Source organism: Babylonia areolata, chromosome 1 (genome assembly GCF_041734735.1).
Source record: "Babylonia areolata isolate BAREFJ2019XMU chromosome 1, ASM4173473v1, whole genome shotgun sequence".
NCBI classification, from domain to species: Eukaryota; Metazoa; Mollusca; class Gastropoda; order Neogastropoda; family Buccinidae; genus Babylonia; species Babylonia areolata.
In genome coordinates this window covers 82,396,140-82,420,814 of record NC_134876.1, presented here as the reverse complement: position 1 = coordinate 82,420,814, position 24,675 = coordinate 82,396,140, and the positions used below count along the sequence as shown (strand labels likewise).

Genomic DNA, 24,675 nt, shown 5'->3' with positions numbered 1-24,675 from the left:
GTGTCGTTTTCTTTCGTTTCGTTTTGTGTCGTTTTTAATTATTAATACGTTAGGTTTGTACAGTGCATTCTCATTTTCATCTCTGTGTGTTCAGTCGGGGAGAACAGGAGCCACCTGGACACCATTGAAAACTCGCTGTTCATACTGTGTCTGGACACACCCCTACGACCATCCTCTTCATGGGCCGCGAGGGAGGGGAAGGAAGCAGGGGACGATGAGGAGCTGTTGCTTCATTACGGCATGCATGGCCTGGGTTCCGATTTCCATTCGTGCAACCGCTGGAATGACAAAACGATCCAGGTCTCTTGTCTGTCTCCGTATCTGCCTGTTTGTCAGTCAGTCTGTTAGTCTGTCTGCCTGCCTCTACCCCTCACCCTCTCCCTCTCTCTCTGAGATCGTAAAGTGGAACTGGCACAACTGTTAGAAAACGTGAAGACGCCAACGGAAGTAGAGATTTCGATGTATACATATTCTATGGATGCAAAAGAATGGAAGAACTCTTCGAAGCAGTCAGAAGTGTGTGTGTGCGTGTGTGTGTGTGTGTGCGCGCGCGCAGATTTTTCTACACGGACATTGTTCTTTTAATGTGTGTGTGTAGATCCCTCTGTCTGAAGATGATTCTACCTTCAGTATGTGTGTACAGGTTTTACTGCCAGAAGACGGGTCGTTAAGCTTTAACGTGGAACACTCGCCTGGAGAAGGAATGGCTATGGTGCACATGTTTCATACTATGTGAGTATTCTTTTGGCTTCAGTTTTTTACTGGATATTGCCCAGTCGTATTCTCTTGCAACGATGATGAACCACAGTACAGCGAATCACTAATGACTGTTCATTCGTCTCTTCATTCGTTCGTTCGTTTGTTCCAGAGTTTGCCTGGTTATGGCGACACAGCTTTGTGCCCGTCCTTTTTCATTCTTTTATGCACGCAATAAATCGTTCACAAGCTTTACACTAGCATATACGCAATCAGTATTTAATTCCACTGCTGTGATGAACAGATTTAGAAAGACAGAAATAGATAGAGAAACAGGGCGAGAGCTAGAATGAGAAAGAGGGAGAGAGAAATCGAAGTCGAACATTTTATTGTACATCGACCATGGGCAACAATGCATGGGCAGCATGTAGTGGTTGTTAAATGGGTGGGGGCAGGGAGAGAGGGGGTAGCTAACATGGTGGGATTTGGATTCACGTTCAAAAACATCCCAACCAGTATTGTCACAACACCAAATGGTGGTGTGTGTCCATCGAGATCGATGATGACCATCGTTGTCATCCAGCTGGGGGATGGGGGGAGGGTGGTGGTGGGGTGGGGGGGAGGATGCTCATGAATCTATCTGTGAATGCGCAGATGGCTGAATAGTCCAATCTACGCACGAAATGTTCGCTGACAGTTGGGGCAGACAAAGACAGGCATACCATTGTCAGGGAGCTTGTTTGCCCGTGACTTTCTGGCCTGTCTCTTCTGAACAGCTGCGGCAGTCCTGTTGGCCTCGCACAACTTGGCGCCTTTGTGCACAGCAGCACGCCATTTGTCACGGTCCACTGCAGATTCCTCCCAGGAGTCAGGGTTGATATCAAACGCTTTCAGAGAGACTTTCAGAGTATCTCTGAAGCGCTTCTTCTGACCTCCGTGTGATCTCTTCCCTTGTTGCAGCTCGCCATAGAAGAGCCTTTTGGGCAGCCGATGGTCTGGCATGCGCGCCACGTGTCCAGCCCAGCGAAGCTGGGACTGCATCAGGATGGTGAAGATGCTGGGAAGGGTGGCTTTTGCGAGCACCTCTGTGTCTGGGGTCTTGTCTTGCCACTTGATGTTCAGTAGCTTCCTGAGGCATGTTGTGTGGAAGTGGTTCAGCTTCTTGGCATGTCGTTGGTACACTGTCCAAGTTTCGCAGGCGTACAGTAGTGTGGGGAGAACTACTGCTCTGTAGACCTTTAGCTTGGTCTCAAGACTAATGCCTCTTCTGTTCCAGACATTTGCACTGAGTCTACCAAAAGTTGCGCTTGCTCTTGCAATCCTGACGTTCACTTCATCGTCGATGGTCGCATTTCGTGACAGTGTGCTGCCAAGGTATGTGAACCGCTCCACCGCACTGAGTCTCTGACCGTTGACTGTGATGTTGGGCTCAACGTAGGGTTTCCCTGGGGCTGGCTGATGGAGAACTTCAGTTTTCCTCGTGCTGATGGTAAGGCCGAAGTTTCTGCTGGCAGTGGCAAACTTGTCAACGCTGAGTTGCATGTCAGCTTCAGATCCAGCGTTGAGGGCACAATCATCAGCAAACAAAAAGTCTCTGATGATGTCTGTCATGACCTTCGTTTTTGCTTGAAGCCTTCTGAGGTTAAACAACTTACCATCTGTTCGGTACTTTAGGCCGATTCCAACATCGCCATCTCTGAAGGCATCAGTAAGCATTGCAGAGAACATGAGGCTGAACAGCGTTGGAGCCAGGACGCAGCCTTGCTTGACACCATTTGTGACAGCAAAAGGAGCAGATGTTTCGCCTTTGTCCTGGACTCGAGCCTGCATGCCTTCATGGAATTGGCTGACCAAGGAAATAAATTTCCGAGGGCATCCGTACTTGGCCATGATCTTCCACAGTCCCTCTCTACTCACGGTGTCGAAGGCCTTAGTGAGGTCGACATAGGTGGAGAACAGATCAGCATTTTGCTCCTGACATTTCTCTTGCAGCTGCCTTGCAGCAAACACCATGTCGGTGGTTCCGCGCTCTTTCCGGAATCCACATTGGCTCTCAGGCAAATGACCTTGGTCAAGGTGTGCTGTGAGGCGGTTTAGTAGGATCCTGGCAAGTATCTTGCCTGCGATGGAGAGCAAGGAAATGCCCCGATGGTTATCACAGGCTTGCCGGTTCCCCTTTCGCTTGTACAAGTGAATGATAGATGCATCTTTGAAATCCTGGGGGATCGTCTCTTCTTTCCACATGAGTGAGTACAGCTGATGGAGCTTCTCAGTCAGCACAGTGCCTCCATCCTTGTAGACCTCTGCTGGTATGGAGTCTGAGCCAGGTGCTTTGCCACTGGATAGCAGACGAATTGCTTTCTGGGTCTCAAGAGGTGTTGGCGGATCGTCCAGTGCTTCGTTGATGGGGACTTGCGGGAGACGGTCTATGGCTTCATCATTTATGGAGGAAGGGCGATTTAAAACACTGTTGAAGTGCTCAGCCCATCGTCGAGAATTTTCTCCTTCTCGGTGATCAAGGTATTCCCATCTGCACTGAGGAGGGGGGATGATCCTGAGGATGTGGGGCCGTAGACTTCTTTCAAGGCATCATAGAACCTCTTCATATCGTGCCTGTCAGCATATCCCTGGATCTCATCAGCTTTGTCACTCAGCCACTTATCCTGCATCTGGCGTAACTTTTGCTGAACAGTCCTGCGGATGGCATCGTACACATCCTTTTTTGATGTGGACTTTGGGTTGCTCAGGTAGGCTTGATGCAGACGGCGTTTCTCATCCAGAAGCTGCTTGATTTCATCACAGTTTTCATCAAACCAGTCTTTGTGCTTTCTGGTCATGGGTCCCAGGGTCTCTGAAGCTGTACTATAGATCAGCTCACGCAGGGTCCTCCAGTCAGACTCCACATTCTGGTTGTCCAGAGAGGCGGATTCCAGACGATCTTCCAGCAGCTCCACAAAGGACTGTTTGATGGTGATGTTTTTCAGCTTAGCGATGTTGAGCCGTTTTGGAGCCTTCTGGCCTTGGGGGCGTCTCTTGGGCTGGATTCGAATATTCAGCTTCGAGACTACAAGGCGATGGTCTGTCCAACACTCGGCGCCGCACATGGTCTTTGTTACACGTACATCTTGCCTATCCCTTTTCCTGACGATGACATAATCGATGAGATGCCAATGCTTTGAGCGAGGGTGCATCCATGACGTCCTGTTACGGGTAGGGAGGCAGAAAACTGTGTTGGTTATCAGCAGTTCGTGCTCTGCACAGGTCTGAAGCAAAAGCAATCCATTTGGGTTGCAGTGGCCCACACCGTGCTTTCCAATCACTCCATCCCAGGAGATGTAGTCAGAGCCAACTCTAGCATTGAAGTCCCCAAGAATGATGAGCTTGTCTGCTTTAGGGATAGCAGCAATGACAGAGTGAAGGTCCTCGTAGAACTTCGCCTTCACTTCATCCGGGTTGGTCATGGTTGGGGCGTAGGCACTGACAATGGTGAGGTGCTTCTGGCCAGATGCCAGTGGGAGTTTCATGGTCATAAGCCTATCGTTGACTCCCTTTGGGATTCCAGCTAGCTTGCTGACAAGTGCTGTTTTTACTGCAAAACCAACGCCAGCCTCACGTCGCTCTTCGCTTCCTCGTCCACTCCAGAAGAAGGTGTAACCAGATCCCCGTTCACAGAGCTCGCCTTCACCTGCAAGCCGAGTCTCACTCAAGGCTGCGATGTCAATGTTGTATCTGGCGAGTTCGGATGCAACTAGTGCCGTTCTCCTTTGGGGTCTGTCCGTGTTATCTCTGTCCAGGAGAGTCCTTATGTTCCAAGCACCAATGGTGAGAGGAACGATCCTTGTTTTTTTCTTTTCTTTCTTGTTGTTTCGACCGCTGATGTAGGGTCCCCGCCAGCCGCGGTATGCTGGCCAGGGTGGTATGGAGCAGGCAATTTTTAGGGCACCTTTTCTAGCCCCTTCCTCATGCCAGGGAGGTGAGCAGTGCATTCCTAAAGAGGGCTGCTCAGACGCTCAGACGGCTGCCGAGCTCCATCGCTGCTCCTGTCGACGAAGAACGACCCTATGGCCTGAGCCGCCTGCGTGCAGGTCTGCGACTGCGACTGCCAGTGTACCCACACCTGTCGTTTTGTCGCTCGCCTGTCGCCACAGGACTTGGGGGTGATGAAATGATGAAGGATGAAAGGTCATTTTGGATGACTGATGACTTGCGCGATGAGTTTGTTTAAAGTGAAGAGGAGTTGCGCAACGTCAACCTCACTCTCTCGTCCGGGTCCACCAATTTCCAGTGGCAAGACTAAGTCGAGACGACTGGAGGATGAGCACGGATGCAGTGGATGACCAAGATATCCTTTCGGTGTCTCATCTTGCTCTCTGCACTCCACAGTGCGTTGCTGTAACCGCTTTCCTCTCCGTTGAACCGATAGGTTTCTTCCGCAGATTCTGCCGGATCCAGACTTCGCATGCATGGGTAGACACACCCCGGGGGCCAACTGCGTGTGGCATGCACACAGCACAGTGGAGCTAGATGGCCGTCGGTGGCTCTCCTGAGCCAACGCCCTTTTATGGATCTCCATAAGGGTGTCTAGCCACCCGCCTCACCAGTCCCGGAAGGGAGCGGTGGGAGTGCCGGTTTAGTCGCCGGCAGCCCGACCCTGAACAGGTTGTACTGGATTACAGGTTACCAGTAGCAGATCTAATGACCTGACCTGACATTCACAACACCAAATAGTGTTGTAACGAAACGCATATATGATAATTACTCTCTTTTGTGCTTGCATTAATGGCCACTTTGATCATATGTAGATAAATGCATGGATCAAGCATGACACATCGATGGTTTCACCATTTATACGGTAGGTTGACAAGAAACTTCGAATGATTGTTATTCTTGAATAATGAGAGATTCTGATGATTACTAGATATCTTTCTTCTGTTAACTGAATGGAAAACATCTGGACGCACTGTGCATCTGGTGGGCATTTGCTACCTGGGGCAACACATACAAAATAGTTCTGATCGAAATCTTCAGACATTTGGTTCTTTTCTAATATGTGAGTACATAAGATAACAAAAAAAGAAAATGGCTTTCATTGGGGAGACAGGGGGAGAGAGAGGGGAGGGAGGGAAGAAGAAGAGAGAGAGAAATGCGCACATGTACTAACAGACAGAAAAAGAAGACGATAAAATAATCAAAACCATCGCCATCATCATCGCTTTATCAAAATACATCAGTTTCAGTGATATGAGCCCATTTATTTCATGACTTACACAACTGAAACCAATGCATTACATTGCTGAACACTGACTCGTCGACTGTGTTTTCAGACAGGATGCATACATAGAATTGAAATTATTCGAATGACTTTAGTGATGGGTTTCATTATATATTTCGATGCTCTTGTTTCAGAAATGACAGAAAAAGTCGTTGAAGCCACACTACAACTCAAACCTAAGCGCTGTTAATTTCTCTAATCTATTTATGAAAAAGAATGATAACATTGTTGAAGCTAAATCCATTTGTTTTGAGATATTATCATGCAAAAAAAAAAACCCACTGAAAGAGTACTTCTTCACTCGGCTAGAATCTCACACATATATTTTTTCTCATGTAATGCAGTTTTCATCGTTTTTAAACAGATGTTTCTCAGAGCAGATGATAACTTGAAGTGTGATTTTTTTTTCCATTTACTTGCGTGTTCACTCCTTACTTTGTTATCATGCCACTTACATTGTCGCCGTGTTTTGCTTACCTTTAGGTTCCTTTCATCTAACTTTGTTCGTGTATCCCCGTGGGATCTTCTGACTGAAGCTGACCTTGACCTTTTAATAAACAGCTTCGATTCCCAACGGACATGTGAGCGGAACGAAGGGCAGGATACACGCAGTCTGGCGGAACCCATTTGGCTGGAATGGACCACGACCTCTGAGATAGAGGATGACATTGCACGTGCAAAAGAGCAGGTGGACAGGTGAAGAGGGGGAGAAGGGCGAGGGAAGGAATACAGGGGAAGGGGGTGCAGGGGGGGGGGGGCGGTGAAGGAGAGAGAGATTCATTTGTCCTCGTCATCACCATCACCATTATCGCCATGCTGTCTCTTTCTCGCTCGATTTCTCTCTCTCTCTCTCTCTCTCTCTCTCTCTCTATCTATCTATCTATCTATCTCTCTCTCTCTATCTCTCTATCTCTCTCTCTCTCTCTCTGATTAGAGTTTAAGAAATCAGCTTATCACAGAAAATATTATGGGCAGCCTGATACTCTCTTCTGTTTAAGTATGTTAATTTCTTCAACAAATCTAAAGGTATTGAAAAAAAACCTCTATGCATATTTTTGTATCGCGCATTTAAAGTAAGAGAGACACTGTACTCATAACAAACTTTATACCAACATTTTTGTGTGATGGTATAATTTTGTTGTTACATATCCCTTCCTTTTGAGGTCTTTGCCAATAATTCATCCATTCATTCATTCATTCGTTCTCTCTCTCTCTTTCTTTCTCTCTCTCTCTCTCTCTCTCTCTCTCTCTCTGTCTCTCTCCATCCCTCTCTGGAAAATACTGCATAAGAATGGTATAAACGGTAAGGTTCTAAAGGCCCTGAAAAGTGTATATAATGTTGTCAGAGCAAGAGTTCGCACGGGTGGTGACGTAACCGAAGCTTTTCTGTGTCCGCGCGGTTTGAAACAAGGGGAGGCCTGTTCACCAGTTCTTTTTTTCACTATTAATTAATGAATTAACAAAAGATATTCTTTGTAGCGATATGTACGGCATTCAGCTGTCGCCAGACTTTATTGAGTTATTTATTCTTCTTTTCGCAGATGATGTTGTTTTATTCTCTGATAGCGTTATTGATCTCAAAAATCGGTTGAATGTGTTATACAGAACATCAGAACGACTTGATCTAGTTGTTAATTTAGATAAATCAAATGTAGTTGTTTTAAAAATGGTGGGTATTTATCTTTAGCAGAAAGATGGTCATTTGGAAATGAAAAATTGCAAATCGTTAACACATATAAATACCTCGGAATTTATCTTTCCACAAGACTTACGTTCTCTCATTCTCTTAAAGATCTCGCAGATCGAGCAAGGAAAGGAGTGTCAGCAATAATAAAAGTACTTTGGTCCATTGGAGAACATTCACCACAGGTATTCTTTAAGATGTTTGATTGTCAGATACAGCCAATACTAATGTACGGGTCTGAAATATGGGGTTTAACTGCTGATCAAGAATACATTGAAAGAATTCATTTATCAACACTCAAACGTCTTTTGGGTGTGAGTCCAAAGTCACCTAGACACTTGATATATGGAGAAACAGGAAGATACCCACTTTTTATCAATGCTTATGTAAGATGCATTAAGTTTTGGCTTCGAATAGTATGCATGAACGAAAACAGATGTACAAAAAAGCCTATTATATGTTATTATCTCTGCAAAGTCACAATTATGTTACATGGGCGTGTCGTGTTCGTAATGTTTTGTATATGTATGGATTTGGCTTCGTTTGGGAAGCACAAGGTGTGGGGAATGTTAAAATATTTATTTCAGAATTCAAACAGAGACTAATTGATTCTTCCTCTCAAGACAGGCATACTGCACTCGAAGGTCACGATTTCTTTCAAATGTGTGCAAGCTTCAACTAAACTATAATTCCTAAAGCATATAAATACCAGCTGAGGAATGTTAACTTTCGAAATTCCCTTGCTAAGTTTAGAATGGGTGTGTCTCCAATTAAACATAGTTATTTACAGTACAAGCCAAATTTGAATAATGCTGATGGTTGCTGTCCTTTTTGCTCCAACACGATTGAAAATGAAATACACTTTCTTTTTGTAAGTCCGAAATACACGGATTTGAGACACGAATTAATACCGCTTAAATACTTCAGAAGCCCTTCATTGTCCAGACTCTCTTCTATCTTAGCTTGTGAAAATTCTGAACCAATCTGGAAACTGTCAATGTATATATCTATAAAGCACTAACTTTGAGGAAAAAATGCGCCTGAATGGTATGTAAATGAACGCATGTTGCATGCGACATTTTGCTGTGACTCCTGTTGTTATGGGCCAGAGGTATGACAATTATAACATAACATTTTTTTTACTCTCTCTCTCTCTCTCTCTCTCTCTCTCTCTCTCTCTCTCCTCTCTCTCTCTCTGTTCTTGTGCTTTCTCCACTACCCTTATGAAATAATTGGTTTCGTTTCGTTTTAATGCATCTCTGCACAGAATATCTGCCGACGCAACGTATGCTCCTTGTTGGAAAAACATATGCATTGAATATATGTTCACTGAACGTTTATGTATTATGCAGGGACTGTTCCTTGAAGCATACTGGAAAATATGCTCTGGTTAACGTCATAAGGTTATAAAACCAATCTTCAACTGTGCATTTTCAGAAACGTCAAAAACCCAGACCTTTGCTATGAGCTGTTTGACGAGTTTGGAACCCGTTTTCTCAAAGCTCAAGGTGTCAGCCCGGATAACTTTGTACAGCTGGCGTTTCAGTTGGCCTACTACAGGTAATATGGCGGTTACTGAAAAGAACATTTTGGAATGATATTGATGTGCAACGATTTTGAATAAGACGGACATAAAAACAATACGTTGACGCACTCTCATTTAACACACACTCACATTCTCTCTCTCTCTCTCTCTCTCTCTCTCTCTCTCTCTCTTTCTTTCTCTCTCTCTCTCTCTCTCTCTCTCTCTCTCTCTCTCTCCCTCTCTCCCAAACACACACACCCACACCCACCCACACACACACACACACACACACACATATATATATATATATATATATATATATATATATATATATAGTTTATACATGTGTACACACACACACACACACACACACACACACACACACACATACACACACACTTTTTTTTTTTGGGGGGGGGGGACAAGTATTCTAACGGTGACAGAGAAACCGAATTCATTGAAATATTTTACACAGTAACCTTAGGGTATCATCAACAAGTCAGCAAAATATCTAAAAGTTTGGACGCAAATTATGCGAGTATTGTCAAATTCAAAACAGCATGTCAAAAAACCTAACATCAGGGCTGTGCAATGTGACATTCATCATGTTCATGCCAGTTGCCAGGTGTTGGCATCTGTCAATCAGTGTCAGTCTAAAAATAGCCTGTCTGGGTGTCAAGTCTAGTGATTTTTTAATTGTCGTCTGTATCCAAAATTAGTTCTGTCCAAAGTTTCAGTTTGGAAGGATCAACCATGCTTTTGAGTGAAAGTGATTAGGTTACCATTGAAAACTGTTTCAAGGAGAAAGGCTAGGGTGGAAGAAAGATCGTAAAGGAATTTCCACCCAAGGGGTGGATTCATGTCACGGTAAATAGACTTATCGCTAAAATACGCACTACAGGGTCAGTAGCACGTAAAATTGGCAGTGGGAGACCCACGACTGCATGTTTGGAGGAGAACAAGGACCGTGTTGAGGAACTGATTCAATCCCAGGAGGAGAACCCAGGGACCCACAAATCTCTTAGAGAAGTTGCAAGCAATTTACAAGTGAGCAAGTCTTCTGTGCGAAGAATGGCGAAAGAATTTTACGTGTTACTCACACACACACACACACACACACACACACACACACACACACACACACACATTCGCACTCACGCACGCACCCCCCTCTCCCCCCACACCCACACACGCACGCACGCACACACACACACACACACACACACACACACATTCGCACACACACATACACACACACACATTCGCACACGCACGCACACACACACACACACACACACACGTATGCACACACACACACACACACACACACACACACACACACACACACATACATACAGATCAGTTGAGTGGTGACCTAGAGAATATAAGCTCGAGGAGAAAACAAGGGTCCTGGTTAGATTCATGGACTGGGATGCTTAACCTTCCCCGCTCTACCAGACCCAGAGTGGTGGTATGGGTGCTTGTCTTTCGGGTCAGGTAATAAACAGAGATCCCACTGACAGGAAATACTCAATACACGTCTGTATAGCAGACTGAAAAGAGCGGGAGAGTCATAAATGTGGGAGTGACTGCTGTCATTCTACAAGACGGCTGCTGCTGCTATTGCTGTCGCTGTTTTTACTGCTGATGCGTCTTCGTCTGCTACTGCTAATGATGCTACAGTTTCTGTTGCTACTGCTGCTGCTGCTGCTGTTGAAAATCTGTTCTCTGTCTTTCTCAGAATGCACGGCCGAATGCCGATGTCATACGCGAGTGCCTCCTTACGCCGCTTCCGAAGCGGTCGCGTGGACAACATCCGGGCAAACTCTCCAGCTGTGCTAGCGTGGATCCAGGCAATGTGCGGAGAGGTGGAGGCAACTGTGAGTTATTGTTGTTGGTTTTTGGTTGGTTTGTTTGTTGTTGTTTTTTGTTTTGTTTTTTTGTTTTTTTACTTGATTTTGTTTTTGTTTTTGTTTTTTTTACGATCCATTAGGTCTTAACAATAAGCATGTGTATTAAGAATAAGCATATGTATGGATTTGCTTAAACTGAAGATAAACTGGCCAGCTTGGACAAAGCTGCCTCTGTATTTGGAATGGAATTCGGCGCCAAAAAGACTAAGCCTATGACCAACAGCAACCTGATATCACTTGAGATATCAAAGTCAGCGGGACAAGTTTAGAAACAGTGAAGACATTCACGTAACTTGGCTCCATCATATCGGATGAAGGCTCAAAGCCTGAGAACGTGGCAAGGATTGCACAAACAGCAGCTACGAAAACAGCAAGACTCGCGTGCTCCCTGATAGACCTTCCGCCCCGTGGTACACACAAGACATTCGACTTGCAAAACGCAAACGTCGCCAATTGGAACGGCGATGGCGATCAACAAAACTGACAGTCCACAATCAAATCTTCCAAAAACAAATAAATAAAGTCAAACATATGATCTCATCAGCGAAGACAAACTTCTTTTCTTCTCAAGTTCACGATGCCACATCCACCGAATCTCTTTACTCTGTCATGTCAAATCTTCTCGGTACTGCGAAAAAGACTCCTCTTCCTTCTGCCTACACTTTATCTGAACTCCCCAATGTCTTCTCTTCTTTCTTTTTTGACAAAGTCCAGAATATTCGTACCATCTTAGACTAATTGCCTTTCCAACCTATTCATGCTGATCCTCAATTCAACGGCACTCATCTCCATTCCTTTAATCCATTAACTGAAACAGAAGTCCATGAAATCCTAAAAGAAATGACAATAAAATCTTGTGAGCTCGATCCTATACCAGCCTCTGTCTTTTCCCAGTGTGTCTCACGGCTTCCCCCCTCAATCACCAACATTGTCAACTCATCCCTTCTCACTGGAACGTTTCCATCCACTTTCAAAACTGCAATCGTCCGGCCTCTTCTGAAGAAATCCAACCTTGACGCAAACATTTTGAAAAACTATCGACCAGTTTCTAATCTTCCATTCCTGTCCAAACTCCTTGAAAAAGCTGTCCTGAAGCAGCTCAACAACCACCTTTGTTTCAATAATCTCATCCACCCATTTCAGTCTGCCTATCGTGCTGACCACAGCACCGAAACCACTCTCCTCCACATCCTGAATAACCTACTGCTAGCGTCCGACTCGACTCAGGACAGATCTCCCTTCTCACTCTTCTCGACAGCCGCCTTTGACACGATAGACCATTCAATCCTTCTTTCCCGTCTTCATTTTACATTTGGTATCAACGGCACTGTTCTAAACTGGTTCAAATCTTATCTCACTGATCGATTCCAGTCTGTCATTGTTGATAATTTCCAGTCTGAACCCGTTAAAATTGAACATGGAGTCACACATGGATCTGTTTTAGGCCCTGTGCTCTTCACACTGTACACTGCTCCTCTCGCTGAAATTATCAACCGCCATAATGTCAGTCATCATTCTTATGCTGATGACACTCAACTCCAGAAGAGTGATACCCCCGAAAAACTGTCGTCGCTCTTTCAAGAAACATCCAACTGCTTCCTGGATATTCAAAATTGGATGACTCTAAATAAGTTACAACTGAACGCGGACAAAACTGAAGCAATGATCATAGGAACTAAGCAAAAACTATCTTCCATCACAACTGACACAATCAAACTTGGCAGTACATCCATCCCTCTTTCCAGTTCAGTCAGGAACCTCGGCGTTGTCCTTGACAACACACTGTCCATGCAAATATTTTTCAGTCAGACATGTCAATCCTGCTACTGTCAACTGCGGCGCATCAGTTCCATCCGGAAATATATGTCCATTGACGCAACATCTAGACTTGTCGTTTCTCTCATTCTCTCTCGCCTTGGCTACTGTAACTCTCTATTGTCTGGTTTGCCTGCTTCATCCATTCAGTCCCTTCAGCGCATACAAAATTCTGCTGCCCGACTCGTCCTCAGAAAGAAAAGATCTGAGCACATCACTCCTCTTTTGCAACATCTCCACTGGCTCCCTGTCTCACACCGAATAAAGTACAAGATCAGCACTCTATGCTATAAATGTATTCACAAATCAGCCCCTTCCTATCTCTGTGGCTGCCTTCACCTCTACACTCCATCTCGCTCACTACGATCAGCTTCGGATCCACTCTGTTTACGCATACACAGATTCAAACTCTCGACTGTTGGCCGCCGTTCTTTCTCTGTCTCTGGACGTGACAATTGGAATGAACTTCCTCTTTTGCTTCAAGTCTCCACACTCAGCTCTTTTAAGTGTGGCCTTAAAACCCACCTCTTCCCAAAATAGCCTCCTTGACTTCAGTTTCTCCAGTTTTAGAGTTATGCGTGCGTGAGAATGACTGGTGCGAAAGTGCTTTGATTTGTCTAGGCACAAGATTCAGCGCTATATAAATACCATTATTATTATTATGACTCCGAACCATCTGGGGAGACAAAAACATAATCTGCACGCCAAGATCCACCTGTTGCGCTCCCTTGCCTTGTCAGTCTTCCTCTTTGCCTGTGAAACTTGGACGCTTTCAGCAGACGTACAATGAAAGCTCCAGGCAATGGAAATGAGATGCTACAGGAAGATCTTGGGCATCCACCACACAAATCATGTGGATCCGCAGCAAGATCCAACAAGTTATACGACCTCAGGATGACCTCCTCAAAGATGTCAAGAAACGGAAAATGGAGTGGTGTGGACATGCTTCAGTGGGACTTCCACATACCATCTCAAGAGGGAAGGAGAAGCCGCAGACGAGGAAGACAGAGAAAGAGGTGGCAAGACAATATCCAGGAAAGGACTTGAATGAATCCGGCGGAATCCCAGAGAGCCGTGTGGGACAGAGACAGGTGGAGAAGAGTGGTGATGACGTCTTCACTGGTGTGGTGATGACGTCTTCACTGGTGTGGTGATGACGTCTTCACTGGTGCCCCAACGACATCGACACAAGTCAAGGGACAGAGACAGGTGGAGAAGAGTGGTGATGACGTCTTCACTGGTGTGGTGATGACGTCTTCACTGGTGTGGTGATGACGTCTTCACTGGTGCCCCAACGACATCGACACAAGTCAAGGGACAGAGACAGGTGGAGAAGAGTGGTGATGACGTCTTCACTGGTGTGGTGATGACGTCTTCACTGGTGTGGTGATGACGTCTTCACTGGTGCCCCAACGACATCAACACAAGTCAAGGGAAAGATGAGGTGAATGTGAAAGTTCTAACAGCGTATTTGCTCCAAAATATATCTCAAAGTGGGTGAAAATTGTACTGATAGAAATTGCTTTAAATGACATGTGATCAAATTATCATTCCCAAGTTACGAATATATTTGCATATTGGCGCTATCATTATGATGATGATGATGATGTTGATTGTTATTATCATTATTATTATTGTTATTATTACATCACAGTGATTGGGTCACACATAGTGCAAACTCATACGTGTAAACTCGCCACTCACACAGTTCATGCACTAACTCCACACATGCTGATAAAGAGCCACACACACAGAGAGAGCCCATAACATGTGCTATAACCAGCAAATACTTGTGTCCTGTCTCTAGGAGGCACAGAAGCAAACGTTGTTCCAAGCAGCAGCAGAATGGCTGAAGAGATACCAAGCAGAGGTACTGGTGGGATCAACAATAAACGCCCTATTGCTAAGCAAGCTGTGTACTGCTACTACTACTACTACTACTACTACTACTACTACTACTACTACACACACACACACACACACACACACACACACACACACACACACACACACACACACACACACACACACACACACACACACACAACGTGCTGACAAAGAAGTTATCCGTGGATCAGTTCCGTTTACAATGCAATGTCAAGGTACATCGGAGACATGGATGCATGTTAATTAGCATGAGATGAAATATATATTAAAAAAAAATTGAAGACAAACTGAATGTTGAATTAACAAATAAATATATAACTCATTGAAAAGATAAAGCAAAGTAAAAGATCAGAGATACACATGCACACAAAATGAAGCACGAGAAAAAAATGAAATGAAATGAAACAAAACACGTATTGTAAGACAGCCACACAAGCAATTAATTCTGATGAATATAAGACAGATTGTTACTTATATTTATCTTGAAGTCTGCGTTGCAGGCTCTCACTGGCTACGCAATTGACTGTCACCTGATTGGTCTACGAGAGGCGGCACGTGAACTGAACGTGTTGGACTCTATCCCGCTCTTCTCCGACCCTTCTTTCCAGAAAGCTTTCCACTTCACCCTGTCAACAAGTCAAGTGGGCTTTACATTTTTCGACGGGGTACGTATAATCTGTCTTATAAGTGGATGGGCTTTGCTGTAAGTTTTTATATAATCTTTAATGACAAGCGTGTGCAGTGTCGTGATCTAAAACAACTTTGTTGAAAACCAAGACAGTACGTTCTTGGTCACCAAACGTGTCATTTGCATTTTCACTTATTCATTGCCGAACTTGCCGAGTTCATTGCAGACCTTGCAGCTCGCTGTGACCTTTTTTTTCTAATTGAAATATACAGTGAGATTTTATTTAATGTCACAACCAGTCGGATTGAAATCTAGACATCGTGGACAATGGAACCATTTAATTTGAACCCACAGCGCTAAGTCGGCCGATTTTCTAACAGACGTTCAATTGGACCGTGTGATATATTGAACCCTGGTGGCTGATCAACTGACAACACATTTACTAACTATGGGTCATAGAGCAGTTTGGGAAGCGACTGGTCTTGGACAGTCTTGTATCAAGACCATTAATTTTTTTCTCGAAGCATTCGTGAATGAAAGATAAGTAAACTGTCGGGTATTCCCACTTTTTTGTTTTGTTCCTCGGTTGTTCGCGGTGTGTTGACCAAAAGCCTTTACGTGATTCAGAATGAAGGGTCGCTGGATGATTATGAATTTTCTTTGTTTTTCTTCAGAGCATTGGTTGTTGTGTAGAGCTGCCATGCAGTTTGAGGTACTCCCGAATGACCGAACGAATGACTGACAGCTACATGGAAGGGGAGAGAGAGAGAGAGAGAGAGAGAGAGAGAGAGAGAGAGAAAGAGAGAGATTAATGATTGAATTCCTTTTTTGAATGTTAATATATATATATATATATATATCTGCCTCCTTTTCTGTGCACACTCGGTTCGTTTTGAATTTTGTATGTTTAAAGCGTTTAGAGTTTGCTTCTGCATGTATTATAGCGCTATAGGAAATTTATTATTATTGTTGTTATGTTATTGTTATTGTTATCATTATTATTAGTAGTAGTATCATAAACATCATAAACAACATCATTATTATTATGTTAGAGTTTGCTTCTGCATGTATCATAGCGCAATATGAATTTTATTATTATTGTTGTTGTTGTTATCATTATTAGTACTATTATCATCATCAACAACATCATTATTATCATGGATGAATAGTTGGTTAGTTGACTGATTAGCCGATTGGCTGGTTGATTAGTTTAGGCCTATAAATAGGCATCAGTACTGATCAGTACTAGCTTGAGGTCGTCTTCTGGGAGCGACAATAGATGTTCATGTTTATTGTCAGTAGTTGGCCGTGTTTATCGTCAGTAGTTGTCTTCGTTTATTGTCAGTTATCATCCATGTTTACTGTCAGTCCCTGTGTATTGTCAGTAGTCGTCCCTGTGTATTGTCAGTAGCTGTCCCTGTATATTGTCTATTGTCAGTAGTTGTCCCTGTGTATTGTCAGTAGTTGTCCCTGTGTATTGTCAGTAGTTGTCCCTGTATATTGTCTATTGTCAGTAGTTGTCCCTGTGTATTGTCAGTAGTTGTCCCTGTATATTGTCTATTGTCAGTAGTTGTCCCTGTGTATTGTCAGTAGTTGTCCCTGTATATTATCTATTGTCAGTAGTTGTCCCTGTGTATTGTCAGTAGTTGTCCCTGTATATTGTCTATTGTCAGTAGTTGTCCTTGTCTTTTGTCAGTAGTTGTCCCTGTGTATTGTCAGTAGTTGTCCCTGTGTATTGTCAGTAGTTGTCCCTGTATATTGTCTATTGTCAGTAGTTGTCTCTGTATATTGTCTATTGTCAGTAGTCGTCCCTGTGTATTGTCAATAGTTGTCAGTAGTTGTCCCTGTGTATTGTCAGTAGTTGTCCCTGTATATTGTCTATTGTCAGTAGTTGTCCCTGTGTATTGTCAGTAGTTGTCCCTGTGTATTGTCAGTAGTTGTCCCTGTATATTGTCTATTGTCAGTAGTTGTCCCTGTGTATTGTCAGTAGTTGTCCCTGTATATTGTCTATTGTCAGTAGTTGTCCCTGTGTATTGTCAGTAGTTGTCCCTGTATATTGTCTATTGTCAGTAGTTGTCCCTGTGTATTGTCAGTAGTTGTCCCTGTGTATTGTCAGTAGTTGTCCCTGTATATTGTCTATTGTCAGTAGTCGTCCCTGTGTATTGTCAGTAGTTGTCCCTGTGTATTGTCAGTAGTTGTGTATTGTCAGTAGTTGTCCCTGTGTATTGTCAGTAGTTGTGTATTGTCAGTAGTTGTCCCTGTGTATTGTCAGTAGTTGTCCCTGTCTATTGTCAGTAGTCGTCCCTATGTGTTGTTTGCTTTGTTAACCCTTTCAGCATTTAGCATTTTGTCTTTTCCATATATGGGGCAAAATGAAACGTGACTTTTACTTGTGTGTGTGTGTGTGAAAGAGAGAGAGAGAGAGAGAGAGAGAGAGAGAGATCTGCATCGCGAATTGCTTGTGAAACATTAGAAACGACCCTGCAGCATTCACTGGTCAAAATCGTAACGTGAGTTCCAACATTTCAACAGACACCAATGTCTTCTCACTACGGCCCGGTGACGCCAGACGGCTACGGGGTTCCCTACGCCAAATATCCAGACTTCATTTACGTTGGCGTTACTTCTTTCATAGACTGCGCGGAAACGGATTCACGCGAGTTTTTGACCCGTGTGCTGTCCAGTTTCCGGGACATGCGTGAAAACTGTCTGCCGAAGAACTGAGGCTTCGTGCCTTCCAGTACCAGTCCTCCTGTGTGTTCCTCCCGTGTCAGTGTGGTCACCGTCAGTCATGGGACTTAAAGCAAGAGGAACAGAGACTTTTGTTGTTGTTTTTTTGTTTTTTTTTTAGGAGTGCGATGATCAGTAAGGTCCTCTTTGAAGCCCAGGAAAAAAAAATGGCTTCTGTCATTTGTGAATGGTTTTCATGTCAGGGGCAGTTCTTGCAGATTCTTTATAAAATCGTGTATCATCGAGTCGAAATACAGACTGGATTCACGTAACGGAGGCAAACAAAGACATCTCCTGACAGCGCTGTTGATGTTGTACTTCTGGAAAGGCCAAACCTGAATGGTGATACATCTTTTGGGGGTGGTAGGGAGAAGGCTTAAGCGCTCAAAAATCCACAGTCCACACTGAACGCTAATGCATGAACGCGCCACAGAATCGTTTGCTACCACTGATTTACAACTTGTGTTTCGGGCACTCTATCGATTGCAACGGTGGCTTGGCTTTTCTTGTTTTGGATGATTTTTTTTTTTAATTCATTCTTTCGACCGTGTATTAAAGCGACAGTTGGCTTGACCATAATCGTTTTGCGTTTTTCAGTTTGAGGACGACAGATACGGAACACACACACACACACACACACACACACACACGCGCGCGCGCACGCACGCACGCACGCACGCACACACACACACACACACACACACACACACACACACACACACACACACACACACACACACACACACACACACACACACACACACACGTCACCTTTCCCATTGCCTGGTATTATATCGTGGTACCACAGCATTTGTGTGGTCATTCATCAAGTACCTCGGCGAGAGAAGGGACTGCGCAAGGGACACAAATCTTCCTCATCCATACTATTTGCTATATATTTGTCTCCCTTCGCCTCATTTTGACCAAAGCATTTATGTTTGGTTAGGGTGTATGAAAAATTTGAAAAGGAAACATCTCCCAGAACAGAATATGAAATGGTAGATGATGCTAGGTATAATGTCTATTATATGTTATAAAACTGCACTGTTACACATGATGAAAATGTGTCCACCTTGATTTTTAAAAATTTTAAGGCCTTTATTTTTATACCACCCCCTTGTTTTGGCCAACGCTTTGTTAGTGACATTATCCCCCACATCACTTATTTCCAGTCATTCTCTTCTAACCAAAGCCATCCTGTTTATATATATATATATATATATATATATATATATATATATATATATATAATCTGCTTATCTATTTATCTATCTGATTTAATCTTTCAACTATTTATTTCTCATTTTATTAGCTATTGTAAAAAGAGGGAGACCGAGATAAAGGCATACAGAGGTGGAGAGAAAGATGATATTGTATTGATTATGATACTGTAGTGATATTACAATGTGCTGTGTTCAAATGTATTCAGTTTTTGTTGTGTTGCCTTGTGCTGTGATGCTTTGTGTTGTGTTGTATTGTCAAAACAGTTTATTCTGTTTACAACTCTTTGTTGCTTTCCATTGGAGAATGCGTCTCAATGACAAGTGTTATCATTTTGTTTGCTTGTACATGTTTTGGCATGACTGTCAAAATGTTTTGGTTTCTTTGCCCACAGAACTGCTAATATGGGTAACCCTCTCTCTTTTGTCGTACGTTCGTTTACATGCGCTTCGTTGAGAAAGGTTACTGGGTTTCATCTCAAAAGATTGGAGCATAGCATAAACTCTGGTGGCGGGAGGAGAGAAAAAAATCCAGCCACTGCATCGTTTGAACTGTGGATATGGAGTCTTCTCTATTCCACGAAGAGGGCTGATAGATTGTGACATTTGACTTAAACGGTTAAACTTTTGATACGTCCCATGGCTTTTTACGGACATCGGGGCAGTGAATTCGTATCCACTGTGTCTATAGGAAGGTGGGACTTAATCCTCTCCAATTCGCCGTTTTATCCCGTTCACTGTGCATGGAGAGAGGACTTTTGGAATGAAGTCCCCTTCCCAAGGGCACAATAACATGAAACGGGACCTCGAATACTGATCGCTGGTGGACATTGGATGGAAAGTCCAACGCCGTAACCGATTCTGCGAAGTTTACATTATGCTTTGATTATTATTGTTGTTGTTGTTGCTGTAGTTTCACATTATATGTGTGTTTATTTTGACCACAGTGTCTGTTGCTCATTACGCCTTGTGTTCCAAACCGTTTTTTGTTCAATAAAGATCATTTTTACGGACCGGAAACGCTACGGCTTTTTTTTTTTTTTTTGGTATCTGTCTTTTTACCGCACGTCTTTTGCAGACTGACACATAGAGACTAACTCACTGGCAGAGAGCGCGAGTGCAGATAGTGAGGGAGGGAGGAAGAGAGACAGAGACGCGGAGACAGACAGAGATGCAATTTTGTAGCAATGGAAGACTCGGCATCATTGAACAATTCAAAGATCTTTCATATCTTACTTTCTTCGTTTCTCTATCTTTTTTTTTTTTCAAGTTCAAAACACCTGGATATGCCTACGACTTAATTCATGTGTGTGTGTGTGAGAGAGAGAGGGGGGGGATTCATGATTTTTCAAATGGATTAATGCATGTGAGATGGAGGGCGAGTCTGAAGACAGTCAACTTGCAAGGGATACACTAATCTACCATGTTGTGTCTGGTGGTGTAGTGGTTGCTTCCCATTTCTCTCTCTCTCTCTCTCTCTCTCTCTCTCTCTCTCTCTCTCTGTCTGTCTGTCTGTCTGTCTCTTGTGGGTGGATGGGTGTGAAAAAGGATGTATTTGCGTGTGGGGGAGAGACGCAGACGCAGTCGCAGACGCAGATGATTTATTCATTAAGGCCATAGCCCCATATGAATGAGGGGCGATAACAGAATATGTATACATTACCGTAACTGGCAATAAACATTCAACTACTTACAAGATTAAACTATAGAAATTAGGACATTACTATTTCTCTTAACTTAAAAGCTTTATATAAGTACAATGCGAGATTTCTTATAACACCGTCGTCAGATGATGCCATCAACAGACAAAATTTAAACAAACAAGGGCGTTCATAATATTTCTTTGAAACAAATTTGACACGAATATTATGCAATACAGGACACTTCAGAACAAAATGAACTTCATCTACCGTTGACTCTTTGCACAAAGGGCACAGGTTCTCTAAATGATTAACATTTTTATAGCGATACCTGTGCAAATTGATTTCAGAAATACCAAATCTAAATCGTGTTAATATGAATCGTAAGTGTTTGTCAATATTTAGCAAAAGATAATTTTTAACTAAATGCGTAGAAGTATAAGCTCTATAGGAACAGAATCGATCACAGGATTGGACATGACTTTCCCAGTTTTGCCATCTACAGTCTATTAAACGTTGACGAAAAGATTTCAAAAACATATTCTCATTACCGACTCCTTGATATTCCCATACATATCCAAATCCCGATTCACTTAGACAAGTTCGTATATTAGAAGCCCAGTTTCTTTTTCCTCTAACATCTAAATCATACAACATATAGAATTTCCGTGGTAGTCTATCTTCGTTCATTTTTAATAGTTTCAACCAGTATCGAACACATCTCACAGCAGAATTTATATTTATTGGATATCTATTCGTCTCACCGTATACTGAATCGTTTGGTGTTCTCATTTAAACTCCTAGAAACCTTTTAAGTCCAAATAAGTGAACATATTCACATTGTAAAGTAGCATTTTTACCTAAGCCCCATAATTCTGAGCCATATTGTACTACGGGGTGTGGAGGAGAGAGAGAAGGAGTGTGCTGGTGTGCCTGTGTGTGTGTGTGTGTGTGTGTGTGTGTTTTCTGTCTTTGCATTTTTTATCACCACAATAACCCGCCTTCCCTCTCCCCCATTCCCCTTCCACACACACATTACCGCCACGGACCATGTACACGTTATACTTTCCTAAACCACATAAAGACATCATACGGCACTTTAAAAATAAAACATCAAGAAATAAAAAGCTTACATACGTATGTCATCACAGACATGAAGAAGTGTCTGATAACGACGATGACGACGATGAGATGAAACCCCTGGTGTTGATCAGTTGTTGCCAGAGTGTTTAGCATCTCTAACGATTTCACATTAATTGGTGATCGGAGTGTGGGTCGTCATCTTAATTAAAGATAGAGACATAAGAGCATCGACGGCAACAGGTAACATCTGTTTGCACTGAGTTGTTGTTGATTCCGATGACAGGAGTGTCATCGGGATAATTCCACCGGCTAAGGGGAGAAAAACGCAATAGGGGGTGGGTGTGAATGTGGGTGTGTAGATTGTGTGTGTGTGTGTGTGTGTGTACGTGTGTGTATGTGTGTGTGTTTGACAAGGGATGGCGTTTGTATGCGCTTTACGTTTATATGTGATCATGATAGTTGATAAGTTACTGTGTGTGGGTTATTGTGTGCGTTGCTTTTTATTTGTGTGTGCGTTGCTTTTTATTTGTGTGTGGTAGCTTTAGACAGTCAGTAAGTTAGCTTCTTTCTTTCTGTCATCAGACACTGATAATTTCATCAAATCAATTAGAAACCAGAAAGCAGTATATTACTGGTGATAAATCAGGGTGGGGTTAATTTTTATGCAGACCTCAGCACACTCCAATCCTGGTGAATAGATAGATGAAAATGAATAAACACTCCATGATGACTGAGTATGGGCTGGTATCTTTTCAACTCCAACAGTCACTCAGGGCCAATGCCTGATAAACTCCACACGAACACCAGTGAAATGTATTGAGGGCTAACACAAAGTAACTTCTTAATGGTCCTGAAATCATTCATTTGGACTGCTTGAGACAAGGAGCAGAGTCATTAAAGTTCTCCCCCAAATCATCTCCCTCAAGATTTGTCTTGATTTTTCAATCCGTGATAAAACACACGCATTTTTGGAAAATGAAGATATTCCAACAGAAAACGGGGTTTGGGTTAACTCTCTCCATACGAACGGCGAAAGAGACGACGTTAAAAGCGTTTCATCCCAATTACCATCATCAAAATATTGCAAGCGGAACGCTCTTATACTGAAGACGTGAATGTTGACAAAGAATACCACAGTTCTAACGACGGAAGCTAAAGGTTGGGTCATTCAGACACCCACTGGACATCCGAGGGGTCTGTGTAGAGGAGAAGAGAGGACTGGCCGTACTGAGTGAGTTAAAAGGGTCCATGGGATGGGGTAAAAACAAAAGCAAACAAATAAACAAAAATGCCTACCCTGAAATACCTCGGAGAGGGGTGTTTGAGGGCCGACTCCAGTGGAGTGAAAACAGTGCTGGGGGTCTGTTTCAGGCTCTAAACCGGCATCCCCACGATGTGTCAATTGAAGAGGCATTTTGATTTGATATGGAAACTTATATAGCGTCTATCCTCAGTCGGAGACCAAGCTCTAAACGCTTTAAAACACGGTGTCATTTGCACAACAGGCTGTCTACCTGGGCAGAACCGACTGACGGCTGCTAGTGGGCCCGTATCATTCGTTTCCTGTGTCATTCAGTCAGATTTCAGTCATGCATGTAAGCCCACTCGTACAGACATGTAACATTTTACGTGTATGACTGCTTTATTTACTTACCCCGTAATGTAGGCAGCCATGCTCTGTTTTCGGAGGGGTGCATGATGTGTATGTTCTTGTTTCTGTTACCCACCGAACTCTGACATGGATTACAGGATCGTTAACGTGCGTATTTGATCTTCTGCGTGCCCAATGGGGTTCAGGCACGAGCGGGTCCTGGGAGATCGGAAAAATCTCTACCCATTACCCACCAGGCGCTGTTACCGAGATTCGAACCCGGGACCATCAGATTGAAAGTCCAACGCTTTAACATTCGACTCTTGCGCCCGTCATCATAGACACGCATGCAAAGCCCAGTTGTTGTCCAATGAAACATCCCAACTTGTTGCCTGAAACGACCCCCAAGGCACCCTCCAGGATCCCAAAATGTACGGGGACGTCCCCGACGTGTCGCTCGGATCCTCCTGTGACTCATCCCAAAAACCTCCCTGCACCTAAACTTGTTACGTGTTTGGTGGGTGCGTGCTAGTGAGTGCGTGAGGGCAACCGGTTAAATGGCGGTAAGTGAGTGTGAGGTGAAAATCAGGTATTGTGAACATTCTCTGCATGTAAAGCATTGTATTGTTCGCAAGCTAACTTCTCAAGTACGCACGCACGCACATTCACACACACACACACACACACACACACACACACACACACATTCTCTCACTCTGTCTGTCTGTCTGTCTGTCTCTCTCTCTCTCTCTCTCTCTCTCTCTCTCAATCCCAATTCCAAGAATTGACTTGTTCAAACCCAGTCGATCTGCTTTATTCCGTCGCCACCCTATGGAACTCACTCCCAGAAACAATTAAACAACACCATTGCCCAACCACCTTCAAAAAAACATTGCCTTTCCCACCTTATGCTATAATGTGTAATGTAAATCGTTCATTTTAATGATACTGTTTGTCAAATGTGTGTATGGTTGACTAAGAACCTCCCTCA

The 24,675-nt window shown here is 43.5% G+C and overlaps 1 protein-coding gene across 1 annotated transcript in view; it reads left to right on the top strand.

The window, feature by feature from the left end:
• LOC143289800 (choline O-acetyltransferase-like) overlaps positions 1-18,645 on the top strand; it is a 28,345-nt gene extending 9,700 nt beyond the window's left edge. The window contains exons 6-14 of the mRNA XM_076598990.1: positions 95-300; positions 644-732; positions 6,530-6,664; positions 9,090-9,212; positions 10,919-11,149; positions 13,771-14,050; positions 14,713-14,775; positions 15,293-15,457; positions 17,953-18,645. Coding sequence (XP_076455105.1) covers positions 95-300; positions 644-732; positions 6,530-6,664; positions 9,090-9,212; positions 10,919-11,149; positions 13,771-14,050; positions 14,713-14,775; positions 15,293-15,457; positions 17,953-18,144 — 1,484 coding nt within the window. The 3' untranslated portion in view covers positions 18,145-18,645. The remainder of the gene's footprint in view (positions 1-94; positions 301-643; positions 733-6,529; positions 6,665-9,089; positions 9,213-10,918; positions 11,150-13,770; positions 14,051-14,712; positions 14,776-15,292; positions 15,458-17,952) is intronic.
• Positions 18,646-24,675: the final 6,030 nt, after the last annotated feature.